Below are 26,627 nucleotides of genomic sequence, written 5' to 3'. Positions count from 1 at the left end.
ATGCAAGGCAGGTGATGTGTTGCAACTTTAGCATGTGGGAGCTGGTGCACACCATTATAATCCACTGATTGCAGGGTTAGTAAAGACATTATAAGAAATTGATACATGAATTATAAAAAGCTGTATCAAGAGGGCAGCAGGAAGGCAAATTGAATGTGTTCATTTATTGCAAGGTGAATGGAATATAAAAACAGTGAAGTGAAGCTGCAGCTGTATGGCACATTAGAAACCATAGAAACCATAGAAAATTACAGCTCAGAAACAGGCCTTTTGGCCCTTCTTGTCTGTGCCGAACCATTTTTTGCCTAGTCCCACTGACCTGCACTTGGACCATATCCCTCCACACCCCTCTCATCCATGAACCCGTCCAAGTTTTTCTTAAATGTTAAAAGTGACCCCGCATTTACCACTTTATCCGGCAGCTCATTCCACACTCCCACCACTCTCTGCGTGAAGAAGCTCCCCCTAATATTCCCTTTAAACTTTTCTCCTTTCACCCTTAACCCATACCCTCTGGTTTTTTTCTCCCCTAGCCTCAGCGGAAAAAGCCTGCTTGCATTCGCTCTATCTATACCCATCAAAATCTTATACACCTCTATCAAATCTCCCCTCAATCTTCTACGCTCCAGGGAATAAAGTCCCAACCTATCCAATCTCTCTCTGTAACTCAGCTTCTCAAGTCCCGGCAACATCCTTGTGAACCTTCTCTGCACTCTTTCAACCATATTTACATCCTTCCTGTAACTAGGTGACCAAAACTGTACACAATACTCCAAATTCAGCCTCACCAATGCCTTATATAACCTTACCATAACACTCTAACTTTTATACTCGATACTCCGATTTATCCATGGGCTGACGAATCCATCTGCCATTCGTCAGCCCACTGGCCCAATACTGCCCACTGTGGCACCAATCTTTGTGTCATCTGCAAACTTACTAACAATGCCTCCTAAATTCTCATCCAAATCATTAATATAAATGACAAATAACAGTGGACACATGGGTGGCCATGGCTAGGGAATTTACATGGAGAAGAGATTAATGAATGACAAATTGATAGTGAACTCAGAGAGCATGACGAGCTGAGGTAGCAATTGAAATCACAGAGAATGAGAAGTTGTTTGAGGCAGAGTTTGAGGAGGAAAACAATAAAGATAGCTCTGTGAGATAGAATATCTTCCAGGATGCAACATTGAGGGAGAGTGTCACATATCAACAAGTTGGGATCACTGATGCATATTTCCTCATATGGTAGTTCTTTCATCCTGGGAATCAGTCAAGCAAACCTTCTCTGAACTGATTCTAATGTAATTATATCCTGTCTTAAGTAAGGAGACCAAAACTGTACCATGTACGAGTTGAAGTCTAATTAATGAGTCACAGAGTTACAGAGAGAGATTGAATAGGTTGGGACTTTATTCCCTGGAGCGTAGAAGATTGAGGGGAGATTTGATAGAGGTGTATAAGATTTTGATGGGTATAGATAGAGCGAATGCAAGCAGGCTTTTTCCGCTGAGGCTAGGGGAGAAAAAAACCAGAGGGCATGGGTTAAGGGTGAAAGGAGAAAAGTTTAAAGGGAATATTAGGGGGAGCTTCTTCACGCAGAGAGTGGTGGGAGTGTGGAATGAGCTGCCGGATAAAGTGGTAAATGCGGGCTCAGTTTTAACATTTAAGAAAAACTTGGACGGGTTCATGGATGAGAGGGGTGTGGAGGGATATGGTCCAAGTGCAGGTCAGTGGGACGAGGCAAAAAATGGTTCGGCACAGACAAGAAGGGCCAAAAGGCCTGTTTCTGAGCTGTAATTTTCTATGGTTCTATGGAGTTTAATTTAGATAAATGCGAGGTGATGCATTTTGGTCGATCGAACCAGGGCAGGACTTACTCAGTTAATGGTAGGGCATTGGGAAGAGTTATAGAACAAAGAAATCTAGGGGTACAGGTTCATAGTTCCTTGAAAGTGGAGTCACAGGTGGACAGAGAGGTGAAGAAGGCATTTGGCATGTTTGGTTTCATCGGTCAGAACATTGAATACAGGAGTTAGGACGTCTTGTTGAAGTTGTACAAGACATTGGTAAGGCCACATTTGGAATACTGTGTACAGTTCTGGTCACCCTATTATAGAAAGGATATTATTAAACTAGAAAGAGTGCAGAAAAGATTTACTGGGATGCTACCGGGACTTGATGGTTTGAGTTATAACGAGAGGCTGGATAGACTGGGACTTTTTTCTCTGGAGCGTAGGAGGCTTAGGGGTGACCTTATAGGGGGGTATAAAATAATGAGGGGCATAGATCAGGTAGAAAGTCAATATCTTTTCCCAAAGGTAGGGCAGTCTAAAACTAGAGAGCATAGGTTTAAGATGAGAGGGGAGAGATACAAAAATGTCTAGAGGGGCAATTTTTTCACACAGAGGGTGGTGAGTATCTGGAACAAGCTGCCGGAGGTCGCAGTAGAGGCAGGTACAATTTTGTCTTTTAAAAAGCGTTTAGACAGTTACATGGGTAAGATGGGTATAGAGGGATATGGGCCAAATGCGGTCAATTGGGACTAGCTTAGGGGTTAAAAAAGGGGCAGCATGGACAAGTTGGGCCGAAGACCTGTTTCCATGCTGTAAACCTCTATGACTCTATGTGCCACTTCAAGTGACCTTGTTCCATGTCTCTGAAGAAAGTTTCAGTGTACAGATTGAACAGTTTGGAGACATAACACATTCCTACAACCCTCTTGATTGAGAAGTTGTCTGACAAGCTGCTATCAAGTCTCATCATTGCTAATGATTGATAGGATGCAAGACTGGGCAGAGAAGTGGCAGATGGACTTCAACCCAGATAAATGCGTAGTGGTCCATTTTGGCAGGTCAAATGGGATGAAGGAGTACAATATAAAGGGAAAGACTCTTAGTGCTGTAGAGGATCAGAAGGACCTTAAATCGGCCCCGCAGGTGGAGGAGGTGGTTAAGAAGGCGTATGGTGTGCTGGCCTTTATCAATTGAGGGATTGAGTTTAGGAGTCCGGGGATAATGATGCAGCTATATAAGACCCTCATCAGACCCCACTTGGAGTACTGTGCTCAGTTCTGGTCGCCTCATTACAGGAAGGATGTGGAAAAGATTGAAAGGGTGCAGAGGAGATTTACAAGGATGTTGCCTGGATTGAGTGGCATGCCTTATGAGGATAGGCTGAGGGAGCTCAGTCTTTTCTCCTTGGAGAGACGTAGGATGAGAGGAGACCTAATAGAGGTATATAAGATGTTGAGAGGCATAGATTGGGTGGACTCTCAGAGGCTTTTTCCCAGGGTGGAAATGGCTGTTACGAGAGGACACAGGTTTAAGGTGCTGGGGGGTAGGTACAGGGGAAATGTTAGGGGGAAGTTTTTCACACAGAGGGTGGTGGGCGAGTGGAATCGGCTGCCGTCAGTGGTGGTGGAGGCAAACTCAATAGGGTCTTTTAAGAGACTCCTGGATGAGTACATGGGACTTAATAGGATGGAGGGTTATAGGTAGGTCTAAAAGGTAGGGATATGTTCGGCACAACTTGTGAGGCCAAAGGGCCTGTTTTGTGCTGTAGTTTTTCTTTGTTTCTAACCCCCAGAACCCTTGGAAGACTCTCGCTCTGCAGCCTGGCAGCAGCAGACAGCACAAGGACACTGAACTTACTCCTTGGCCCCCCTCGGGGTCCAAAGTACCAGGCCAGGGTATCAGCGTCAGGGTGCCAGTGTACCGTTGGCTCTGCCGAGGGGATAGCCTTGGGGTGGGCCTGAGGAAGGATCTGCAACTGAAGTGGGGGGGTCGAGTCATCTTCATACTTGTGTTTTGTGGGCGGGCGGGGGGGACCCGTTATTTTAGTGGTGGGGAGAGGATGCCCTTCTTTCCTGAGGGATTGGTAGTTCTCCCCTCGTCAGTGAGGGGTCACCATTTCCTTGGTGGGGTTAGGGGGCCCTCTCTCTGAATGTGGACTCCCCAGTCACGGTGAAGGTGAGCTGACCAGTGTTATGTTATGCATATTGTTACATACTAAAGGTGGGTGAATCCCACCTGGGAGGTGCTGCCAGAACCAGCGGGAAACATTCCCATTTTTCTGCTGTGACAGTACTTAGATTGCAAATAGGTGAATCGCGTCCCATGTTTGACAAATTTACTCGAGTTCTTTGAGGAGGTATCAGCCAGAGTCGATAGAGGTGAACCAGTTGATGTTGCATATTTAGATTTTCAAAAGGCGGGTACCACACAAAAGGCTACTAGCAAGGTAGGAGCTCATGGTGTTGGCAAGTAGAATTTCAACATTGGAAAATGTGAGATTGTTCATTTTGGAAATAGGAAGGAGAAGGCAGGTTATTATTTGAACCAAGTGAGATGCAGAAAGCTGTGGCACAGAGGGACTTGGGGGTCCTTGTTCATGAAATGCAGAAAGCTAGCATACAGGTGCAGAAGGTAATAGGGCAGGCAAATAGAATGCTAGCTTTTATTTCAAGCAGGCTGGAATATTAAAGAAAAGAGGTATTGCTGCAACTGGACAAAGTCCTGGTGAGGCCACATTTAGAATACTGTGCACAGTTTTGGGCCCCTTATTTGAGGAATGATATATTATCATTAGAGGCAGAACAAAGGAGGTTTACGAGGATAATTCTAGCTATGGAGGGACTGCCATATGGGGAAAGATTAAACAGGTTGGGTCTGTACTCTTTTGAGTTCAGAAGAATGAGAGGTGATATGATTGAAACATATAAGATTCTTAGGGGGTTGAACAGGGTAAATATTGGGAGAATGTTTCTATGTGCGAGAGTATAGAACCAGAGGACAGAGTTGCCAAAATAGTCGGTGTTCATTTGAGAGGGATTTGAGGAATAATTTCTTAGAAATCTTAGAAACCCTACAGCACAGAAAGAGGCCATTCAGCCCATCGAGTCTGCACCGACCACAATCCCATCCAGGCCCTATCCCTATATCCCGACATATTTACCCACTAATCATAGAACATAGAACACAGAAAGCCACAGCACAAACAGGCCCTTCGGCCCACAAGTTGCGCCGATCACATCCCCACCTCTAGGCCTATCTATAGCCCTCAATCCCATTAAATCCCATGTACTCATCCAGAAGTCTCTTAAAAGACCCCAACGAGTTTGCCTCCACCACCACCGACGTCAGCCGATTCCACTCACCCACCACCCTCTGAGTGAAAAACTTACCCCTGACATCTACTCTGTACCTACCCCCCAGCACCTTAAACCTGTGTCCTCTCGTAGCAACCATTTCAGCCCTTGGAAATAGCCTCTGAGAGTCTACCCTATCCAGACCTCTCAACATCTTGTAAACCTCTATCAGGTCACCTCTCATCCTTCGTCTCTCCAGGGAGAAGAGACCAAGCTCCCTCAACCTATCCTCATAAGGCATGCCCCCCAATCCAGGCAACATCCTTGTAAATCTCCTCTGCACCCTTTCAATGGCTTCAACATCTTTCCTGTAATGAGGTGACCAGAACTGCGCGCAGTACTCCAAGTGGGGTCTAACCAGGGTCCTATAAAGCTGCAGCATTATCTCCCGACTCCTAAACTCAATCCCTCGATTAATGAAGGCCAGTACGCCGTACGCCTTCTTGACCGCATCCTCCACCTGCGAGGCCGATTTAAGAGTCCTATGGACCCGGACCCCAAGGTCCTTCTGATCCTCTACACTGCTAAGAATGGTACCCTTCATATTATACTGCTGCTTCATCCCATTGGATCTGCCAAAATGGATCACTACACACTTATCCGGGTTGAAGTCCATCTGCCACTTCTCCGCCCAGTCTTGCATTCTATCTATGTCTCGCTGCAACTTCTGACATCCCTCCAAACTATCCACAACACCACCTACCTTGGTGTCGTCAGCAAACTTACCAACCCATCCCTCCACTTCCTCATCTAGGTCATTTATGAAAATGACAAACAGCAAGGGTCCCAGAACAGATCCCTGGGGCACTCCATTGGTCACTGACCTCCATGCAGAGAAAGACCCCTCCACAGCCACTCTCTGCCTTCTGCAGGCAAGCCAGTTCTGGATCCACAAGGCAACAGCCCCTTGGATCCCATGCCCTCTCACTTTCTCAAGAAGTCTTGCATGGGGGACCTTATCGAACGCCTTGCTGAAGTCCATATAGACCACATCCACCGCTCTTCCTTCGTCAATGTGTTTGGTCACATTTTCAAAGAACTCAACCAGGCTCGTAAGGCACGACCTGCCCTTGACAAAGCCGTGCTGACTACTTTTGATCATACTAAACTTCTCTAGATGATCATAAATCCTGTCTCTCAGGATCCTCTCCATCAACTTACCAACCACTGAGGTTAGACTCACCGGTCGGTAATTTCCCGGGCTGTCCCTGTTCCCTTTCTTGAATATAGGGACCACATCTGCAATCCTCCAATCCTTCGGAACCTCTCCCGTCTCCATCGACGATGCAAAGATCATCGCCAAAGGCTCCGCAATCTCCTCCCTCGCCTCCCACAGTAACCTGGGGTACATCCCATCCGGTCCCGGCGACTTACCAACCTTGATGCCATTCAATAGTTCCAACACATCCTCTTTCTTTATGTCCACATGCTCGATCCTTTCTGTCCACCGCAAACCAGCAGTACAACCACCCAGATCCCTTTCCACCGTGAATACCGAGGTAAAGTATTCATTAAGCAGCTCCGCCATTTCTAACGGTTCCGCACAAACTTTTCCCCCTTCACCTTTTAAGGGTCCTATGCCTTCACATCTCATCCTTTTACTCTTGACATATTTGTAGAAAGCCTTGGGATTCTCCTTAATCTTACCCGCCAAGGCCTTCTCATGACCCCTTCTCGCTCTCCTAATTTCCTTCTTAAGCTCCTTCCTACATCCCGTATACTCCTCTAAATCCTTAACACCTCCTAGCTCTCTGAACCTTCTGTACGCCTCTCTTTTCTTATTCACCAGGTTCATCACAACCTTCGTGCACCACGGTTCCCGTACCCTACCAACACCCCCTGTCTCATCAGAACGTTGTCATGCAGAGCTCCAGACAAACATTCCTTGAAAATCCTCCACTTTCCTTCGGTACTTTTCCCCAAGAATGCCTCCTTCCAATTTACCCGTCTAATTTCCTCCCTGATGACACTGTATTTCCCTTTACTCCAGAGAAACACTTTCCTAGCCTGCCTGATCCTATCTCTTTCCAATGCTATCGTGAAGGAGATAGAATTATGATCGCTATCCCCAAGATGCTCACCCACCGAGAGATCCTCCACCTGTCCAGGTTCATTAGCCAGCACCAGATCAAGTACAGCCTCTCCTCTAGTAGGCTTATCCACATACTGTGTCAGGAAACTCTCCTGGACACACCTAACAAACTCCTCTCCATCCAAACCCCTAGCCCTAGGGATATTCCAATCTATGTTTGGGAAATTAAAATCTCCCATCACGACAACTCTGTTATTCCTACATCTCTCCAGGATCTGTTTCCCCATCTGCTCCTCAACATCTCTGTTACTATTGGGCGGCCTATAGAAGACACCCAGCAACGTTACCGACCCCTTCCTGTTCCTAACCTCCACCCACAGAGACTCCATAGTCAATCCCTCCACGGCGTCCACCTTCTCTACAGCCGTGACACTATCCCTGATCAACAGTGCCACTCCCCCCCCTCTCTTGCCTCCCTCCCTGTCCTTCCTGAAACATCTAAAACCCGGCACCTGAAGCACCCAGTCCTGTCCCTGAGACATCCAAGTCTCCGTAATGGCCACCACATCACAATTCGAAGCAGCAATCCACGCTCCAAGCTCATCCACTTTATTCACTACACTCCTGGCATTAAAATAGACACATCTCAGACCTTCAGCCTGAGCACTTCCCTTCTCCTTCACTCGTCTAACCTCCCTCTTACCCTGTTTACATTCCTTATCTATTTGCGAGCTAACCTCCTCGCTCTCAGTCCCCTCATTTCGATTCCCTCCCCCCAACCTTTCTAGTTTAAAGTCTCTCCAGTAGCCTTAGCCAACCTTCCCGCCAGGATATTGGTCCCCCTGGGATTCAAGTGCCACCCGTCTTTTTTAAACAGGTCACACCTGCCCCTAAAGAGGTCCCAATGATCCAAGTACCCAAATCCTTGTCCCTTGCTCCAGTCCCTCAGCCACGCATTCATTCTCCACCGATTCCTGTTCTCACTCTCCCGTGGCACAGGCAGCAATCCCGAGATTACTACCTTTGCATTCCTCTTTCTCAGCTGTCTACCTAACTCCCTATATTCTCTTTTCATGACCCCTTCCCTCTTCCTACCTATGTCAGCAGTACCTATATGCATCACGACCTTCGGCTCCTCTCCCTCCCCTTTCAGGATTTCTGGGACTCGACCAGAGACATCCCGGACCCCTGCACCAGGGAGGCAAACCACCATCCGAGAGTCCCGTCTGTGTCCGCAAAAACGCCTATCTGACCCCCTCACCGTAGAGTCCCCAATTAGCACTACCCTCCTTTCCTTACCCTTTTGCACTACTGGGCCAGGCTCAGCTCCAGAGACACTGCCACCGCTGCTTCCCCCAGGTGGGCTGTCCACCCCAGTAGTACTCAGACAGGAGTACTTATTATTAAGGGGCACATCCACCGGGGTGCTCACCATCAACTGAGCTTTCTCCTTCCTCACTGTTACCCAGTTACCCTCCTCCCGTGGTCCCGGTGTGACCACCTGCCGATAGCTCCTGTCAATGACCTCCTCACTATCCCTAACCCGGCGAAGGTCCTCGAGCTGCAATTCCAGTTCCCTAACATGGTCCCTTAGGAACCGCAGCTCAACACACCCAGCACAGATATGGTCGTCCGGGAGGCTAGGAGCCTCCAGGACCTCCCACATCCTACATTGGGAACAACATACTGGCCTCACACTCATAATTGCCCCTTTAAACACACAGGGAAAAAAAAGTGAATGAAAATTTTAAACTTACCTTTCCTCCTCCTGTTTTCTCCAAAGCCCTGCTCTCACTGGGTCTTTTTTTTTTAGGTTAGAGGAGGAGGGAGGGTGGGATACTCTACAAGTGTAGAGTATCGGGATTCCTCTCTGTTCCAATTTATTGGGGAAAAAAAAAAATCTCTCTCTCCCAGACCTCCCTGCGCGACCACTTCCGGGTTTAGATATTTTTAAAGAAAAAACCCGCGAAAAAGTAAGTTAAAAAATAACAGCGCTTACCCGCAGCACTCCTCTCGCGAATCTCTCCCTCTCTGCTGCACTTTCAAGACGCAATCCCTCTAACCTACGCATCCCAGGACACTAAGTGCAATTTTAGCATGGCCAATCAACCTAACCCGCACATCTTTGGACTGTGGGAGGAAACCGGAACAAAGAACAAAGAACAGTACAGCACAGGAAACAGGCCCTTCAGCCCTCCAAGCCTGTGCCGCTCCTTGGTCCAACTAGACCAATCGTTTGTATCCCTCCATTCCCAGGCTGCTCATGTGACTATCCAGGTAAGTCTTAAATGATGTCAGCGTGCCTGCCTCCACCACCCTACTTGGCAGCGCATTCCAGGCCCCCACCACCCTCTGTGTAAAAAATGTCCCTCTGATGTCTGAGTTATACTTCGCCCCTCTCAGCTTGAGCCCGTGACCCCTCGTGATCGTCACCTCCGACCTGGGAAAAAGCTTCCCACTGTTCACCCTATCTATACCCTTCATAATCTTGTATACCTCTATTAGATCTCCCCTCATTCTCCGTCTTTCCAAGGAGAACAACCCCAGTCTACCCAATCTCTCCTCATAGCTAAGACCCTCCATACCAGGCAACATCCTGGTAAACCTTCTCTGCACTCTCTCCAATGCCTCCACGTCCTTCTGGTAGTGCGGCGACCAGAACTGGACGCAGTACTCCAAATGCGGCCTAACCAGCGTTCTATACAGCTGCATCATCAGACTCCAGCTTTTATACTCTATACCCCGTCCTATAAAGGCAAGCATACCATATGCCTTCTTCACCACCTTCTCCACCTGTGTTGCCACCTTCAAGGATTTGTGGACTTGCACACCTAGGTCCCTCTGTGTTTCTATACTCCTGATGACTCTGCCATTTATTGCATAACTCCTCCCTACATTATTTCTTCCAAAATGCATCACTTCGCATTTATCCGGATTAAATTCCATCTGCCACCTCTCCGCCCAATTTTCCAGCCTATCTATATCCTGCTGTATTGCCCGACAATGCTCTTCGCTATCCGCAATTCCAGCCATCTTTGTGTCATCTCGGAACACTCGGAGAAAACCCACGCAGACATGAGGAGAATGTGCAAACTCCACACAGACAGTGACCCAAGCCGGGAATCAAACCCAGGTCCCTGGAGCTGTGAAGCAGCAGTGCTAACCACTGTGCTACCGTGCCGCCCACTTCTTCTCTCAAAGAGTGGTGAATCTGGAATTTTTTACTCCAGGAAGCTGTGGAGGCCGAGTCCTTGAACATTTTTAAGCTTGAGATTGATAGGTTTTTAATCAGTCGGGGAATTAAGGGTTACGGAGGGAAGGAAGGAAATTGGAATTCAGTGTTACATCAACCATGATTTTATTAAATGGCAGAGCAGGCTCAAAGGGCTGAATGGCCTACTCCTGTTCCTATTCCTTATGGTCTTAAACTTGGGGAAAAGGCAAACTGAGAAAAATAGCAATCAATTGCAACAGGGCATAGATAAGTTAGCACAATGAGCAGACAAGTGGCTGATAGAAGTTAATGTTGAGAAGTGTGCTTTTGATAGAAGGGATAAGGTGTGAAGTAATAAAGGCTTAGTGGAACAATTCTAAACAGGTCAAATGTACCTGGGGGGGTCTTTTGCTTAGATCATTGAAGATAGCAGGACATTAATATTTAAGGTTTGGTGCAAGAGATGCAGGGGGATATGAAGAAGAACCTTTTACACAACATGTGGTAATTACCTGGAAGTTGCTTCCAATGAGAGTGGTGGAAAGGGATGATGAATACCCACAAAAGGAAATCAATAAGCATTAGATCAAAATACACTTGGAAGACATTAGGCTATAGTGAGAATGGGACAGATTGTATTGCTCCAAAGAGAGCTAGCCTGGACTTGGTAGGCCAAATGGCTTCCTTCTGTGCCATAATGAATCTACAAAGAAAACTCACAGTACATAGACTTGATGCAATAACCCACACTATTTGCTGTACATTAGGCTTAATAAGAAATGTGGATGTGTTCCCTAGTCCTTAAAAACATCAGCTAATATGAATAGCTTTTCTTTATAAAAACAAATTACTGCGAATGTTGGAATCTGAAACCAAAAGAGAAAATGCTGGAAAATCTCAGCAGGTTGGCAGCATCTGTAAGGAGAGAAAAGAGCTGACGTTTCGAGTCCAGATGATCCTTTGACAAAGCTGAAAGGCACAGAAAGTGGGAGATATTTATACTGCAGGGAGTGGGAATGAAAGATGAGTCATAGCCATAGAAACCAGGGGAAAAGACTGATAATAGCTGTCCACAGAGAGAATAAAGGGTGTGAATGGCCAAATGGCAGAGAAGCTTTCAGCTGTGAGAGATGAAGATGTTGGGGGAGGGGGGGGGGGGGGGGCAATGGGACAGAGGTAGAATGTGGGAAAGGGGAAGTCTGGGGAAGAAAAGGTAAGGGAAGGGGGATGAAGTAGGAGGAAAGAAGGGGGAAAACTTTTCCCCGTACCTCATCCCCTTTCCCTTACCGTTTCTCCACCCGCTTCCCCTTTTCTACCTTCTACCTCTGTCCCATCCACCCCCCCCTCCCCTCCGCCGCCCACCAACAACTTCATCTATCACAGCTTAAAGCTTCTCTGCCGTTTGGCCATTCACACCCTTTATTCTCTCTGTGGACAGCCATTAGCAGTCTTTTCCCCTGGTTTCTATGGCTATGACTCATCTTCCATTCCCGCCCCCTGCAGTATAAATATCTCCCACTTTCTATGCCTTTTAGCTTGGTCAAAGGGTTATCTGGACTCAAAACATCAGCTCTTTTCTCTCCTTCCAGATGCTGCCAACCTGCTGAGATTTTCCAGTGTTTTCTCAATAGCTTTTCTTTGTCCATCTTATCTAAACCTGTCATAATTTTGTACGCTTGTGTCAAATCTCCCCCAATTTCCTTTGCTCCAAAGAGAACAAAACCTGCTTCTCTAACCCAACCCTGCAGCCAAAGTTCCTTAACCAGCCCAGCAGATCTCCCCTATGCCCTTCCTAGAAATGCCAAAGTACTCCCAAAGTGCAGTGCACAAAGTGCACATTTCAGCTGTAACCCAACCAGATCTCTATACAGGTTCAGCACAACTTCGCTGCCGCTGCACCCAACACCACCGTCCATGAAGCCCAAGATCCCACACTAGCCCTCATCCCCCAACATGTCTCACCAACACCAGAAAGCCACTGCACCATCCAGTCTTTTTATTCCTTCATGGAATGGGAGTGTTGTTGGCAAGTTCAGCATTTGTTGCCCATCCATAATTGCTTGTACTGTGAGTTATACATTGTGTTTATTGCGTGTACTATATCTCATTCCAGAAACTGTGTGCAATGTGAGTTCAACACACATACAATTGTTGTATTTGTGCCATACTGTGCCTGTTAGAACATAGAACAATACAGCACAGAACAGGCCCTTCGACCCACGATGTTGTGCAGAGCTTTATCTGAAACCAAGATCAAGCTATCCCACTCCCTATCATCCTGGTGTGCTCCATGTGCCTATCCAATAACCGCTTAAATGTTCCTAAAGTGTCTGACTCCACTATCACTGCAGGCAGTCCATTCCACACCCCAACCACTCTCTGCGTAAAGAACCTACCTCTGATATCCTTCCTGTGTCTCCCACCATGAATCCTATAGTTATGCCCCCTTGTAATAGCTCCATCCACCCAAGGAAATAGTCTTTGAACATTCACTCTATCTATCCTCTTCATCATTTTATAAACCTCTATTAAGTCTCCCCTCAGCCTCCTCCGCTCCAGAGAGAACAGCCCTAGCTCCCTCAACCTTTCCTCATAAGACCTACCCTCCAAACCAGGCGGCATCCTGGTAAATCTCCTCTGCACTCTTTCCAGTGCTTCCACATCCTTCTTATAGTGAGGTGACCAGAACTGCACACAAATATTCCAAATGTGGTCTCACCAAGGTCCTGTACAGTTGCAGCATAACCCCACGGCTCTTAAACTCCAACCCCCTGTTAATAAAAGCTAACACACTATAGGCCTTCTTCACAACTCTATCCACTTGAGTGGCAACCTTTAGAGATCTGTGGATATGGACCCCAATATCTCTCTGTTCCTCCACAGTCTTCAGAACCCTACCTTTGACCCTGTAATTCACATTTAAATTAGTCCTCCCAAAATGAATCACCTCACATTTATCGGGGTTAAATTCCATTTGCCATTTTTCAGCCCAGTTTTGCATCCTATCTATGTCTCTTTGCAGCCTACAACAGCCCTCCACCTCATCCACTACTCCACTAATCTTGGTATCATCAGCAAATTTACTGATCCACCCTTCAGACCCCTCCTCTAAGTCATTAATAAAAATCACAAAGAGCAGAGGACCAAGCACTGATCCCTGTGGCACTCCGCTAGCAACCTGCCTCCAATCTGAAAATTTTCCATCCACCACCACCCTCTGTCTTCGATCAGACAGCCAGTTACCTATCCATAGAATCATAGAATCATAGAAACCCTACAGTGCAGAAGGAGGCCATTCGGCCCATCGAGTCTGCACCGACCACAATCCCACCCAGCCCTACCCCCACATATTTACCCGCTAATCCCTCTAACCTACGCATTTTAGGATTCTAAGGGGCAATTTTTAACCTGGCCAATCAACCTAACCCGCACATCTTTGGACTGTGGGAGGAAACCGGAGCACCCGGAGGAAACCCACGCAGACACGACGAGAATGTGCAAACTCCACACAGACAGTGACCCGAGCCGGGAATCGAACCCGGGACCCTGGAGCTGTGAAGCAGCAGTGCTAACCACTGTGCTACCGTGCCGCCCCAATCGGCCAACTTTCCCTCTATTCCACACCTCCTCACTTTCATCATAAGCCGACCATGGGGGACCTTATCAAACGCCTTACTAAAATCCATGTATATGACATCAACTGCCCTACCTTCATCAACACACTTAGTTACCTCCTCAAAAAATTCAATCAAATTTGTGAGGCACGACTTGCCCTTCACGAATCCGTGCTGACTATCCCAGATTAATCCGCATCTTTCTAAATGGTCGTAAATCCCATCCCTAAGGACCTTTTCCATCAATTTACCAACCACCGAAGTAAGACTAACTGGTCTATAATTACCAGGGTCATTTCTATTCCCTTTCTTAAACAGAGGAACAACATTTGCCATTCTCCAGTCCTCTGGCACTATCCCCGTGGACAGCGAGGACCCAAAGATCAAAGCCAAAGGCTCTGCAATCTCATCCCTTGCCTCCCAAAGAATCCTAGGATATATTTCATCAGGCCCAGGGGACTTATCGACCTTCAGTTTATTCAAAACTGCCAGGACATCCTCCCTCCGAACATCTATTTCCTCCAGCCTATTAGCCTGTAACATCTTCTCTTCCTCAAAAACATGGCCCCTCTCCTTGGTGAACACTGAAGAAAAGTATTCATTCATCACCTCGCCTATCTCTACTGACTCCACACACAAGTTCCCACTACTGTCCTTGACCGGCCCTAACCTCACCCTGGTCATTCTTTTATTCCTCACATAAGAGTAAAAAGCCTTGGGGTTTTCCTTGATCCGACCCGCCAAGGACTTCTCATGTCCCCTCCTAGCTCTCCTAAGCCCCTTTTTCAGCTCATTCCTTGCTAACTTGTAACCCTCAATCGAGCCATCTGAACCTTGTTTCCTCATCCTTACATAAGCTTCCCTCTTCCTTTTCACAAGACATTCCACCTCTTTCATAAGACCATAAGACATAGGAGCGGAAGTAAGGCCATTCGGCCCATCGAGTCCACTCCACCTTTCGATCATGGTTGATTTCAACTCCATTTACCCGCTCTCTCCCCATAGCCCTTAATTCCTCGAGAAATCAAGAATTTATCAATTTCTGTCTTGAAGACGCTCAACGTCTCGGCCTCCACAGCCCTCTGTGGCAATGAATTCCACAGACCTACCACTCTCTGGCTGAAGAAATTTCTCCTCATCTCTGTTCTAAAGTGACTCCCTTTTATTCTAAGGTTGTGCCCCCGCGTCCTAGTCTCCCCTGCTAATGGAAACAACTTCCCTACGTCCATCCTATCTAAGCCGTTCATTATCTTGTAAGTTTCTATCAGATCTCCCCTCAACCTCCTAAACTCCAATGAATACAATCCCACGATCCTCAGACGTTCATCGTATGTCAGGCCTACCATTCCTGGGATCATCCGTGTGAATCTCCGCTGGACCCGCTCCAGTGCCAGTATGTCCTTCCTGAGGTGTGGGGCCCAAAATTGCTCACAGTACTCCAAATGGGGCCTAACCAGTGCTTTATAAAGCCTCAGAAGTACATCCCTGCTTTTGTATTCCAAGCCTCTTGAGATAAATGACAACATTACATTTGCTTTCTTAATTACGGACTCAACCTGCAAGTTTACCTTTAGAGAATCCTGGACTAGGACTCCCAAGTCCCTTTGCACTTTAGCATTATGAATTTTGTCACCGTTTAGAAAATAGTCCATGCCTCTATTCTTTTTTCCAAAGTGCAAGACCTCGCACTTGCCCACGTTGAATTTCATCAGCCACTTCTTGGACCACTCTCCTAAACTGTCTAAATCTTTCTGCAGCCTCCCCACCTCCTCAATACTACCTGCCCCTCCACCTATCTTTGTATCATCGGCAAACGTGGCCAGAATGCCCCCAGTCCCGTCATCTAGATTGTTAATATGTAAAGAGAACAGCTGTGGCCCCAACACTGAACGCTGCGGGACACCACTTATCACCGGTTGCCATTCTGAGAAAGAACCTTTTATCCCAACTCTCTGCCTTCTGTCTGACAGCCAATCGTCAATCCATGTTAGTACCTTGCCTCGAATACCATGGGCCCTTATTTTACTCAGCAGTCTCCCATGAGGCACCTTGTCAAAGGCCTTTTGGAAGTCAAGATAGATAACATCCATTGGCTCTCCTTGGTCTAACCTATTTGTTATCTCTTCAAAGAACTCTAACAGGTTTGTCAGGCACGACCTCCCCTTACTAAATCCATGCTGACTTGTCCTAATCCGACCCTGCACTTCCAAGAATTTAGAAATCTCATCCTTAACGATGGATTCTAGAATTTTGCCAACAACTGAGGTTAGGCTAATTGGCCTATAATTTTCCATCTTTTTTCTTGTTCCCTTCTTGAACAGTGGGGTTACAACAGCGATTTTCCAATCCTCTGGGACTTTCCCTGACTCCAGTGACTTTTGAAAGATCATAACTAATGCCTCCACTATTTCTTCAGCTATCTCCTTTAGAACTCTAGGATGTAGCCCATCATGAACCATGGTTCCCTCACTCGGCCATTTCCTCCCTGCCTGACAGGGACATACCTATCAAGGACACCCAGTATTTGTTCCTTGAAAAAGTTCCACTTTTCATTAGTTCCTTTCCCTGACAGTTTCTGTTCCCAACTTATGCCCCCTAATTCTTGCCTAATCGCATCATAATTACCTCTCCCCCAATTGTAAACCTTGCCCTGCCATACGGCCCTATCCCTCTCCATTGCAATAACAAAAGACACCAAATTGTGGTCACTATCTCCAAAGTGCTCTCCCACAACCAAATCTAACACTTACATAGAACATAGAACAGTACAGCACAGAACAGGCCCTTCGGCCCACGATGTTGTGCCGACCTTCATCTGAAACCAAGATCAAGCTATCCCACTCCCTACCATCCTGGTGTGCTCCATGTGCCTATCCAATAACCGCTTAAATGATCCTAAAGTGTCTGACTCCACTATCACTGCAGGCAGTCCATTCCACACCCCAACCACTCTCTGCGTGAAGAACCTACCTCTGATATCCTTCCTATATCTCCCACCATGAACCCTATAGTTATGCCCCCTTGTAATAGCTCCATCCACCCGAGGAAATAGTCTTTGAACGTTCACTCGATCTATCCCCTTCATCATTTTATAAACCTCTATTAAGTCTCCCCTCAATCTCCTCCGCTCCAGAGAGAACAGCCCCAGCTCCCTCAACCTTTCCTCATAAGACCGACACTCCAAACCAGGCAGCATCCTGGTAAATCTCCTCTGCACTCTTTCCAGCGCTTCCACATCCTTCTTATAGTGAGGTGACCAGAACTGCACGCAATATTCCAAATGCGGTCTCACCAAGGTCCTGTACAGTTGCAGCATAACCCCACGGCTCTTAAACTCCAACTCACTTGGCCCGGTTCATTTCCCAGTACCAAATCCAATGTGGCCTCACCTCTTGTCGGCCTATCCACATATTGTGTCAGGAAACCCTCCTGCACACACTGCACAAAAACTGCCCCATCCGAACTATTTGACCTACAAAGGTTCCAATCAATATTTGGAAAGTTAAAGTCCCCCATGACAACTACCCTGTGACCCCCACACATATCCATAATCTGCTTAGCAATTTCTTCCTCCACATCTCTATTACTATTTGGGGGCCTATAGTAAACTCCTAACAACGTGACCGCTCCTTTCCTATTTTTAACCTCAGCCCATATTACCTCAGTGTGCAGATCCCCTCGAAGTGCCTTTCCGCAGCCGTTAAACTATCCTTGATTAACAATGCCACTCCTCCACCTCTTTTACCAGCTTCCCTACACTTACTGAAACATCTATACCCCGGAATGTCCAACAACCATTCCTGTCCTTGTTCTACCCACGTCTCCGTTATGGCCACAACATCGTAGTCCCAAGTACCAATCCACGCCCCAAGTTCATCTACCTTGTTCCGGATGCTCCTTGCATTGAAGTAGACACACTTCAACCCACCTTCCTGTCTACAGGTACCCACGCTTGACCCTGATACCTTCCCCAATACCTCACCACCCTCACTGACTTCTGGACTACAACTCCTTTTCCCACTCCCCTGACAAATTAGTTTAAACCCCCCTGAAGAGCCGTATCAAATTTCCCTCCTAGGATATTGGTGCCCCTCTGGTTCAGGTGCACCCCGTCCTGTTTGTACAGGTCCCACCTTCCCCAGAATGTGTTCCAATTATCCACGTATCTGAAACCCTCCCTCCTACACCATCCCTGCAACCACATGTTTAACTGCACTCTCTCCCTGTTCCTCAACTCGCTATCACGTGGCACCGGCAACGTACCAGAGATGACCACATGTTTTGTCTTGGCTCTCAGCTTCCAGCCCAGCTCCAGAAATTCCTGCTTTAAATCCCCGTCCCTTCTCTTACCTATGCCGTTGGTGCCAATGTGTACCACGACTTGTGACTGTTTCCCCTTCCCCTTCAGAATCCGGAAAACACGGTCTGAGACGTCACGGACCTTGGCATCCGGTAGGCAACATACCATCCGTGAGTCTCTTTTGCTGCCACAGAACCTCCTATCTATCCCTCTAACTAACGAGTCCCCAATTACTATTGCCCTCCCGCTCTGCCCCTTACCCTCCCGAGCCACAGAGACGGACACAGTGCTGGAGATCCTCTCACTGCGGCTCACCACTGGTATGTCATCCCCCTCAACCGTATCCAAAGCGGAATACTTGTTGCTAAGGGGAACGACCACAGGGGATCCCTGCACGGACTGCTTCCTCCCAGCCCCTCTTACCGTCACCCATCCGTTTTCATTCCTCGGAGTAACTGTATTCCTAAAGCTTCTGTCTATGGCCACCTCTGCGTCCCTAATGATCCTAAGTTCATCCAACTCCAGCTCCAGTTCCCTAACACGGTTTTGGAGGAGCTGCAGATGGGTGCACTTCCCACAGGTGTAATCAGCAGGGACACTGTCGTCATCCCTCACCTCAAACATAGTGCAAGAGGAACATAGCACTGCCTGCACACCCATCCCCTCTAGATACCTTGCCAGTACCAGGTAGAAACAGCAAAAATGAATTAAACTCACCCCTGTTCGCCCTTTCTGCCTAAGCCCTGTGAGCCAAAGCCTTATAGCTCACACTCTGCTTCCCACACACTCCCCTGCCCGTTCCCGATGCTGCCCGCTGTATACTGCAGCCTACCTTTTATACTTCGCGCGCTTAAAAAACCCTTCCCAGACTCCTTAGCAGCCCACTTCCGGTTTTCACTTTAAACTTAAGAAAAATACTACTGCAAAAGTAAAGGCCAAAAAAAACACACACTAACTGACTAATTAAATAAATAAATAATTCAATCACTCTCTCACCACCACTCCTGCCTCCAATCACTCCCTCTCAGCTTGCACCAGTGGAACTGGCCTATTGTGCCATACTGTGCCCGTTACTGTGCCTATTGTGCCATACTGTGCCCGTTACTGTGCCTATTGTGCCATACTGTGCCCGTTACTGTGCCTATTGTGCCATACTGTGCCTGTAACTGGCCTATTGTGCCATACTGTGCCCGTTACTGTGCCTATTGTGCCATACTGTGCCCGTTACTGTGCCTATTGTGCCATACTGTGCCCGTTACTGGCCTATTGTGCCATACTGTGCCCGTTACTGTGCCTATTGTGCCATACTGTGCCCGTTACTGGCCTATTGTGCCATACTGTGCCCGTTACTGTGCCTATTGTGCCATACTGTGCCCATTACTGGCCTATTGTGCCATACTGTGCCCGTTACTGGCCTATTGTGCCATACTGTGCCCGTTACTGTGCCTGTTGTGCCATACTGTGCCCGTTACTGGCCTATTGTGCCATACTGTGCCCATTACTGGCCTATTGTGCCATACTGTGCCCGTTACTGGCCTATTGTGCCATACTGTGCCCATTACTGGCCTATTGTGCCATACTGTGCCCATTACTGGCCTATTGTGCCATACTGTGCCCATTACTGGCCTATTGTGCCATACTGTGCCCGTAACTGTGCATATTCACATTTGCTTCATGCTATTAGATGGTGAGAAATTGATTGTGATTTTCTTTTGACTGATTACAGCCAGAAAGATCATGGAAAATTGACCTGAAACAAATGGAAGCATTGATTGATGATAAAACTGCTTGCATCATTGTGAACAATCCCTCAAATCCCTGTGGCTCCGTGTTCAGTAAATCACATCTCCAAAAGATTCTCACTGGTTCGTACTGCAGTTTGAACATTTTTCAAACCAAGGGACCAGTGTTTGTGAATACATAAGTAAAGTGAAGTAAAGTTTATTTATTAGTCACAAGTAAGGCTTACATTAACACTGCAATGAAGTTACTGTGAAATTCCCCTGGTGTAACTGGTTCCCCTGGTCTTCACTGGTGAAGACTTTAGAGAGCTGTCTGTGAATGATATATGTCATAAAATCTCTCCCACAAGTTGTGGTGTGGCAGAATACAATAACAAATCTGCAGAGTGCAGGGGGGTGGAGATGCAGTAGGGGGTGATGCACAACTAACTATGGAGGAAAATCCAAGTCGGTATTGGAAGGAAGAGCAAAGGTTGACATGGTAAGGCACAAGGGAATATCGCAAGGCTGGATGCAAGATGTCTTACGGGTAAGGCAGATGAATTGCAGGCGTTGATTAACTCACGGGAGTCTGATATTATTGTTATCACAGAGACATAGCTGAGGAAGGGGCAGGACTGGCAGCCTCAATATTCTGGGATATAGAATCTTCAGGCGAGGGGGGGAGAGTGCAATGTAAAAGAGGAGGTGGTGTTGCGTTATTGATCAAGGAGTCAATTACTGCATAGAAACATAGAGACTAGAAGCAGGAGGAGACCATTCGGCCCTTCGGGCCTGCCCAACCATTCATCTTGATCATGGCTGATTGTTGAATTCAATATCCTGACACCCCTTCCCCCCAATTCCCATGAACCCTTTAGCCCCAAGAGCTGTACCTAATTTCTTCTTGAAATCAGACAACGTTTTGGCCTCAACTACATTCAGTGGTAGTGAATTCCATACATTCACCACCCTCTGGGTGAAGAAATTTCTCCTCACCTCAGTTTTAAAAGGTTTAGCTCTTATCCTCAAACTATGACCCCTGGTTCTGGACTTCCCCACCATTAGGAACATTCTTTCTGAATCTAACCTATCTAACCCTGTGAGAATTTTATAAGTTTCTATGAGATCCCCTCTTGCTCTTCTAAACTCCAGTGAATATAATCCTAGCCGACTTAGTCTCTCCTCATATGACAGACCTGCCATTCCAGGAATCAGCCTGGTAAACCTTCGCTGTACTCCCTCTATAACAAGGACATCCTTCCTCAGATAAGGAGACCAAAACTGCACACAATACTCCAGGTGTGACCTCACCAATGCCCTATACAATTGCAGCAAAACATCCCTATCCCGATACTCAAATCCTCTCGCTATGAAGGCCAACATACCATTTGCCTTCTTTACTGCCTGCTGTACCTGCGCGCTTACTTTCAGCGACAGATGCACGAGGATTCCAAGGTTTCTCTGAGTATCCACCTCTCTCAATTTACACCCATTCAAGTAATAATTTGTCTTCGTATTATTGCTACCAAAATGGATAACCTCACAATTATCCACATTATACTGCATCTGCCATGCAGATACCCACACACTCAGCCTGTCCAAATCACACTGAAGCATCTCTGCATCCTCCTCACAGCTCACCCTCCCACCCAACTTTGTATCATCTACAAATTTGGAGATAATACATTCAGCTCCCTCTTCCAAATCATTAACATATAATGTGAACAGTTAGCACAGATCCCTGCGAAACCCCACTAGTCACTGACCGCCAATCAGAAAAAGACCCATTTATGCCAACTCTTTGCTTCCTATCCGCTAACCAGCTTTCTATCCATCTCAGACATTGCCTACAATCCCATGTCCATTTAACTTTACATAGTGGTCTGTTATGTGAGACCTTGTCGGAAGCCTTCTGAAAGTCTAAATAAACCACATCCACTGGTTCTTTTAGGGCAACTCTACTAGTTATATCCTCAAATATTTCCAACAGATTCGTCAAACATGATTTCCCTTTTATAAATCCATGCTGACTTTGATTATACCACTGCCTTCCAAATGCTGAGTTTTGAAATCCCTGATAATAAACTCTAGCAACTTCCCAGTACCGACGTTAGGCTCACTGGTCTATAGTTCCCTGTTTTTTCTCTATCAGAATCTGGAGATTTATCCACCTTCAATCCCATCAATTTCCCAAAACGATTTTTCTACTAATGCTGATTTCCTTCAACTTCTCACTAAAACATTTTTCTCTCAGAACCTGTGGCACATTTTTCATGTCTTCCTTTGTGAAGACTGAAGCAAATTACGAATTTAATTCCTCGACCATTTCTTTATTCCCCGTTATGAATTCTCCTGTTTCTGACTGTATGGGGCCTACATTCATTTTTTAAAATCTTTTTCTCTTTACATATCAATAGAAACTTTTACAGTCAGTTTTTATGTTCCCCACTAGCTTGCTTTCATACTCTATTTTCCCCTTCTTAATCAATTCCTTGGTCGTTCTTTGCTAAATTGTAAACTGTTCCCAATCCTCAGGCCTATTGCTTTTTCTTGCCAATTTGTATGCTTCTTCCTTGAATCTGATACTATCTCTAATTTCCCTTGTTAGCCATGGTTTGGCCACAATTCCCGTACCACTCTTGCGCCAAACAGGAATAAACAACTTCTGGAGTTTATCTATTCGTTCTTTAAATGCCCGCCGTTGCCCGTCCACTGTCTTTCAAAATGCAAGATTTAGTGAGAAGGAAGAACTGAGGGAGATCAATATTAATAGAGAAATGATGCTGGGAAAATTGATGGGATTGAAGGCGAATAAATCCCAGGGCCTGATAATCTACATCCCAGAGTATTTAAGGAAGTGGCTCTAGAAATTGTGGATGCATTGGTGGTCATCTTCCAGGATTCTCTGGAACAGTCCCTGCAGATTGGAGGTGAGCTAATGTCACTCCAATATTCAAAAATGGAGGTAGAGAGAAAACAGGGAATTATAGATCATTAATCCTAACATTGGTACTGGGGAAAATTCTTGAATCCATTATCAAGGACTTTAAAGCAGTGGTAGGATCAGACAGAGTCAGCATGGATTTATGAAGGGGAAATCATGCTTGACAAATCTGTTGGAATTCTTTGAAGACGTAACTAGTAGAGTTGACAAGGGGGAGCCAGTCGATGTGGTATCTTTGGACTTTCAGAAAGCATTTGACAAAGTCCCGTATAAGAGATTATCGTGCGTGATTAAAGCACATGGGATCGAGGGAAGTGTATTGAGATGGATAGAAAACTGGTTGGCAGAGAGGAAACAAAGGGCCCGATTTTACCAAAACTTCGTGCCCGTTTTCGGGCGCGAAATCGCGGTAAAGTTGGGCGTCGGGCCTATACTGCGATCTGCACCCAATTCCGAGCAGATTGCGGCTTTACCGACACCCGATTCGGGTGTGTGCATTTGCATGCATTTAAATCGACTTAATGAACCGCACGCCCAACTCTACTGCCAATTCCCACTTTACCGTCTTCTGGTCCGATGCGGATCCACGCTCTAATCGACCTGCCGAATAAAAATCCAAAGTCGCCACTGCAGCCTCCGAAGAGCGGGGTCAGAGACTGCAATGAGGGGGTGTGACCGATCATCCCCTGTGTGGGGGGGGGGGGGGGGGGGGGGGGGGGAGGTGGGAGGAGAGGGGGTGTGACGTATCATTCACTGGGGGGGCCGCAGCCACTCTGTGGCTGATCGGTGGGGGGGGAGGGTTCCGCTGCCACTCTGCGGCCGATCCCTCCTCATCTCTGGAGTGGCCGCTTATTTCAAACACCACGACTGTCATTATTCACCTCAGCATTCCGCAGAGTGGCAGCGGAACTCCCTGCCCCCTCCCTCCCCACCGATCGGCCGCAGAGTGGCAGCGGCCCCACCCCCAGAGGATGATACGTCACACCCCCTCTCCTCCCACCCCCTCAGGAGATGATCGGTCACACCCCCTCTCCTCCCACCAGCCCCCCCCCCCCTCCCCACCCTGGGGATGATTGGTCACACCCCCCTCCCAACCCTCTCCATGCCCCCTAGTTCTAGTTTCACCCGCCAGTGGAAACAGCTTCCCTGCTTCTATCTTATCTATTCCCTTCATAATCTTATATGTTTCTATAAGATCTCCCCTCATTCTTCTGAATTCCAATGAGTATGGGCTCAGTCTCTCCTCATAAGCCAACACTCTCAACTCCGGAATCAACTGAGTGAATCTCCTCTGTACCCCCTCCAGTGCCAGTATATCCTTTCTCAAGTAAGGAGACCAAAACTGTACACAGTACTCCTGGTGAGAACATAAGAAATAGGAGCAGGAGTAGGCCATCTAGCCCCTCGAGCCTGCCCCGCCATTCAGTAAGATCATGGCTGATCTGACGTGGATCAGTACCACTTACCCGCCTGATCCCCATAACCCTTAATTCCCTTATCGATCAGGAATCCATCCATCCGCGCTTTAAACATATTCAGCGAGGTAGCCTCCACCACCTCAGTGGGCAGAGAATTCCAGAGATTCACCACCCTCTGGGAGAAGAAGTTCCTCCTCAACTCTGTCTTAAACCGACCCCCCTTTATTTTGAGGCTGTGTCCTCTAGTTTTAACTTCCTTACTAAGTGGAAAGAATCTCTCCGCCTCCACCCTATCCAGCCCCCGCATTATCTTATAGGTCTCCATAAGATCCCCCCTCATCCTTCTAAACTCCAACGAGTACAAACCCAATCTCCTCAGCCTCTCCTCATAATCCAAACCCCTCATCTCCGGTATCAGCCTGGTGAACCTTCTCTGCACTCCCTCCAATGCCAATATATCCTTCCTCATATAAGGGGACCAATACTGCACACAGTATTCCAGCTGCGTCCTCACCAATGCCCTGTACAGGTGCATCAAGACATCGCTGCTTTTATATTCTATCCCCCTCGCGATATAGGCCAACATCCCATTTGCCTTCTTGATCACCTGTTGTACCTGCAGACTGGGCTTTTGCGTCTCATGCACAAGGACCCCCAGGTCCCTTTGCACGGTAGCATGTTTTAATTTGTTTCCATTGAGATAGTAATCCCATTTGTTATTATTTCCTCCAAAGTGTATAACCTCGCATTTATCAACGTTATACTCCATTTGCCATATCCTCGCCCACTCACTCAGCCTGTCCAAATCTCTCTGCAGATCTTCTCCGTCCTCCACACGATTCACTTTTCCACTTATCTTTGTGTCGTCTGCAAACTTCGTTACCCTACACTCCGTCCCCTCCTCCAGATCATCTATATAAATGGTAGATAGTTGCGGCCCGAGTACCGATCCCTGCGGCACGCCACTAGTTACCTTCCTCCAACCGGAAAAACACCCATTTATTCCGACTCTTTGCTTCCTGTCGGATAGCCAGTCCCCAATCCACTTTAACACACTATGTGGCCTCACCAGCACCTTATACAGCTGCAACATAATCTCGCTGTTTTTAAACTCCATCCCTCTAGCAATGAAAGACAAAATTCCATTTGCCTTCTTAATTACCTGTTGCACCTGCAAACCAACTCCTTGAGATTCCTGCACAAGAACACCCAGGTCCCTCTGCATGGCAGCATGCTGCAATTTTTTACCATTTAAATAATAGTCCATTTTGCTGTTATTCCTACCAAAATGGATGACCTCACATTTACCAACATTGTACTCCATCTGCCAGACCCTCGCCCAGTCACTTAGACTATCTATATCCCTTTGCAGACTTTCAGCGTCCTCTGCACACTTTGCTCTGCCACCCATCTTAGTGTCATTTGCAAATTTTGACACACTACACTTGGTCCCCAACTCCAAATCATCTATGTAAATCGTAAACAATTGCGGTCCCAATACTGATCCCTGAGGCACACCACTAGTCACTGATCGCCAACCAGAAAAACACCCATTTACCCCCACTCTTTGCTTTCTGTTCGTTAACCAATCCTCTATCCATGCAAATACATTACCCGTAACACAGTGCACCTTTATCTTATGTAGCAGTCTTTGGTGCGGCACCTTGTCAAATGCCTTCTGGAAATCCAGATACACCACATCCACAGGTTCCCCATTGTCCACTGTACATGTAATGTTCTCAAAGAATTCCACCAAATTAGTCAAACATGACCTGCCCTTACCAATGGGACAATTTATATCCAGATAATATCCAGCATAATCTGGACAGGTTGGGTGAGTGGGCAAATCAATGGCAGATGCAGTATAATTTGGATAAATGTGAGGTTATTTACTTTGGAAGTAAAAACAAGAAGGCAGATTACTACCTGAATGGCTGTAAATTGGGAGAGGGGAGTGTGCAGCAGGACCTGGGTGTCCTTGTGCACCAGTCACTGAAGGTCAGCATGCAGGTGCAGCAGGTGGTAAAAAAGGCAAATGGTATGTTGGCCTTCATGACAAGAGGTTTTGAGTACAGGAGCAGGGATGTGTTGTTGCAATTATACACGGCCTTGGTGAGGCCACACCTAGAGTATTGTGTGCAGTTTTGGTCTCTGTTTCTGAAGAAGGATGACCTTGCTCTTGAGGGAGTGCAGTGAAGGTTTACCAGGCTGATTCCGGAGATGGCG

The 26,627-nt window shown here is 46.9% G+C and overlaps 1 protein-coding gene across 1 annotated transcript in view; it reads left to right on the top strand.

Moving 5' to 3' along the window:
* Nucleotides 1-26,627, top strand: part of tat (tyrosine aminotransferase) — a 119,690-nt gene that overhangs the window by 43,114 nt on the left and 49,949 nt on the right. Inside the window, exon 5 of the mRNA XM_078204920.1 lies at nucleotides 20,042-20,180. Coding sequence (XP_078061046.1) covers nucleotides 20,042-20,180 — 139 coding nt within the window. The remainder of the gene's footprint in view (nucleotides 1-20,041; nucleotides 20,181-26,627) is intronic.

This window comes from Mustelus asterias, unplaced genomic scaffold (genome assembly GCF_964213995.1).
Source record: "Mustelus asterias unplaced genomic scaffold, sMusAst1.hap1.1 HAP1_SCAFFOLD_504, whole genome shotgun sequence".
Taxonomy (NCBI): domain Eukaryota; kingdom Metazoa; phylum Chordata; class Chondrichthyes; order Carcharhiniformes; family Triakidae; genus Mustelus; species Mustelus asterias.
The sequence above is the reverse complement of the archived record's forward strand: the minus strand, read 5'-3'. Positions and strand labels throughout refer to the sequence as shown.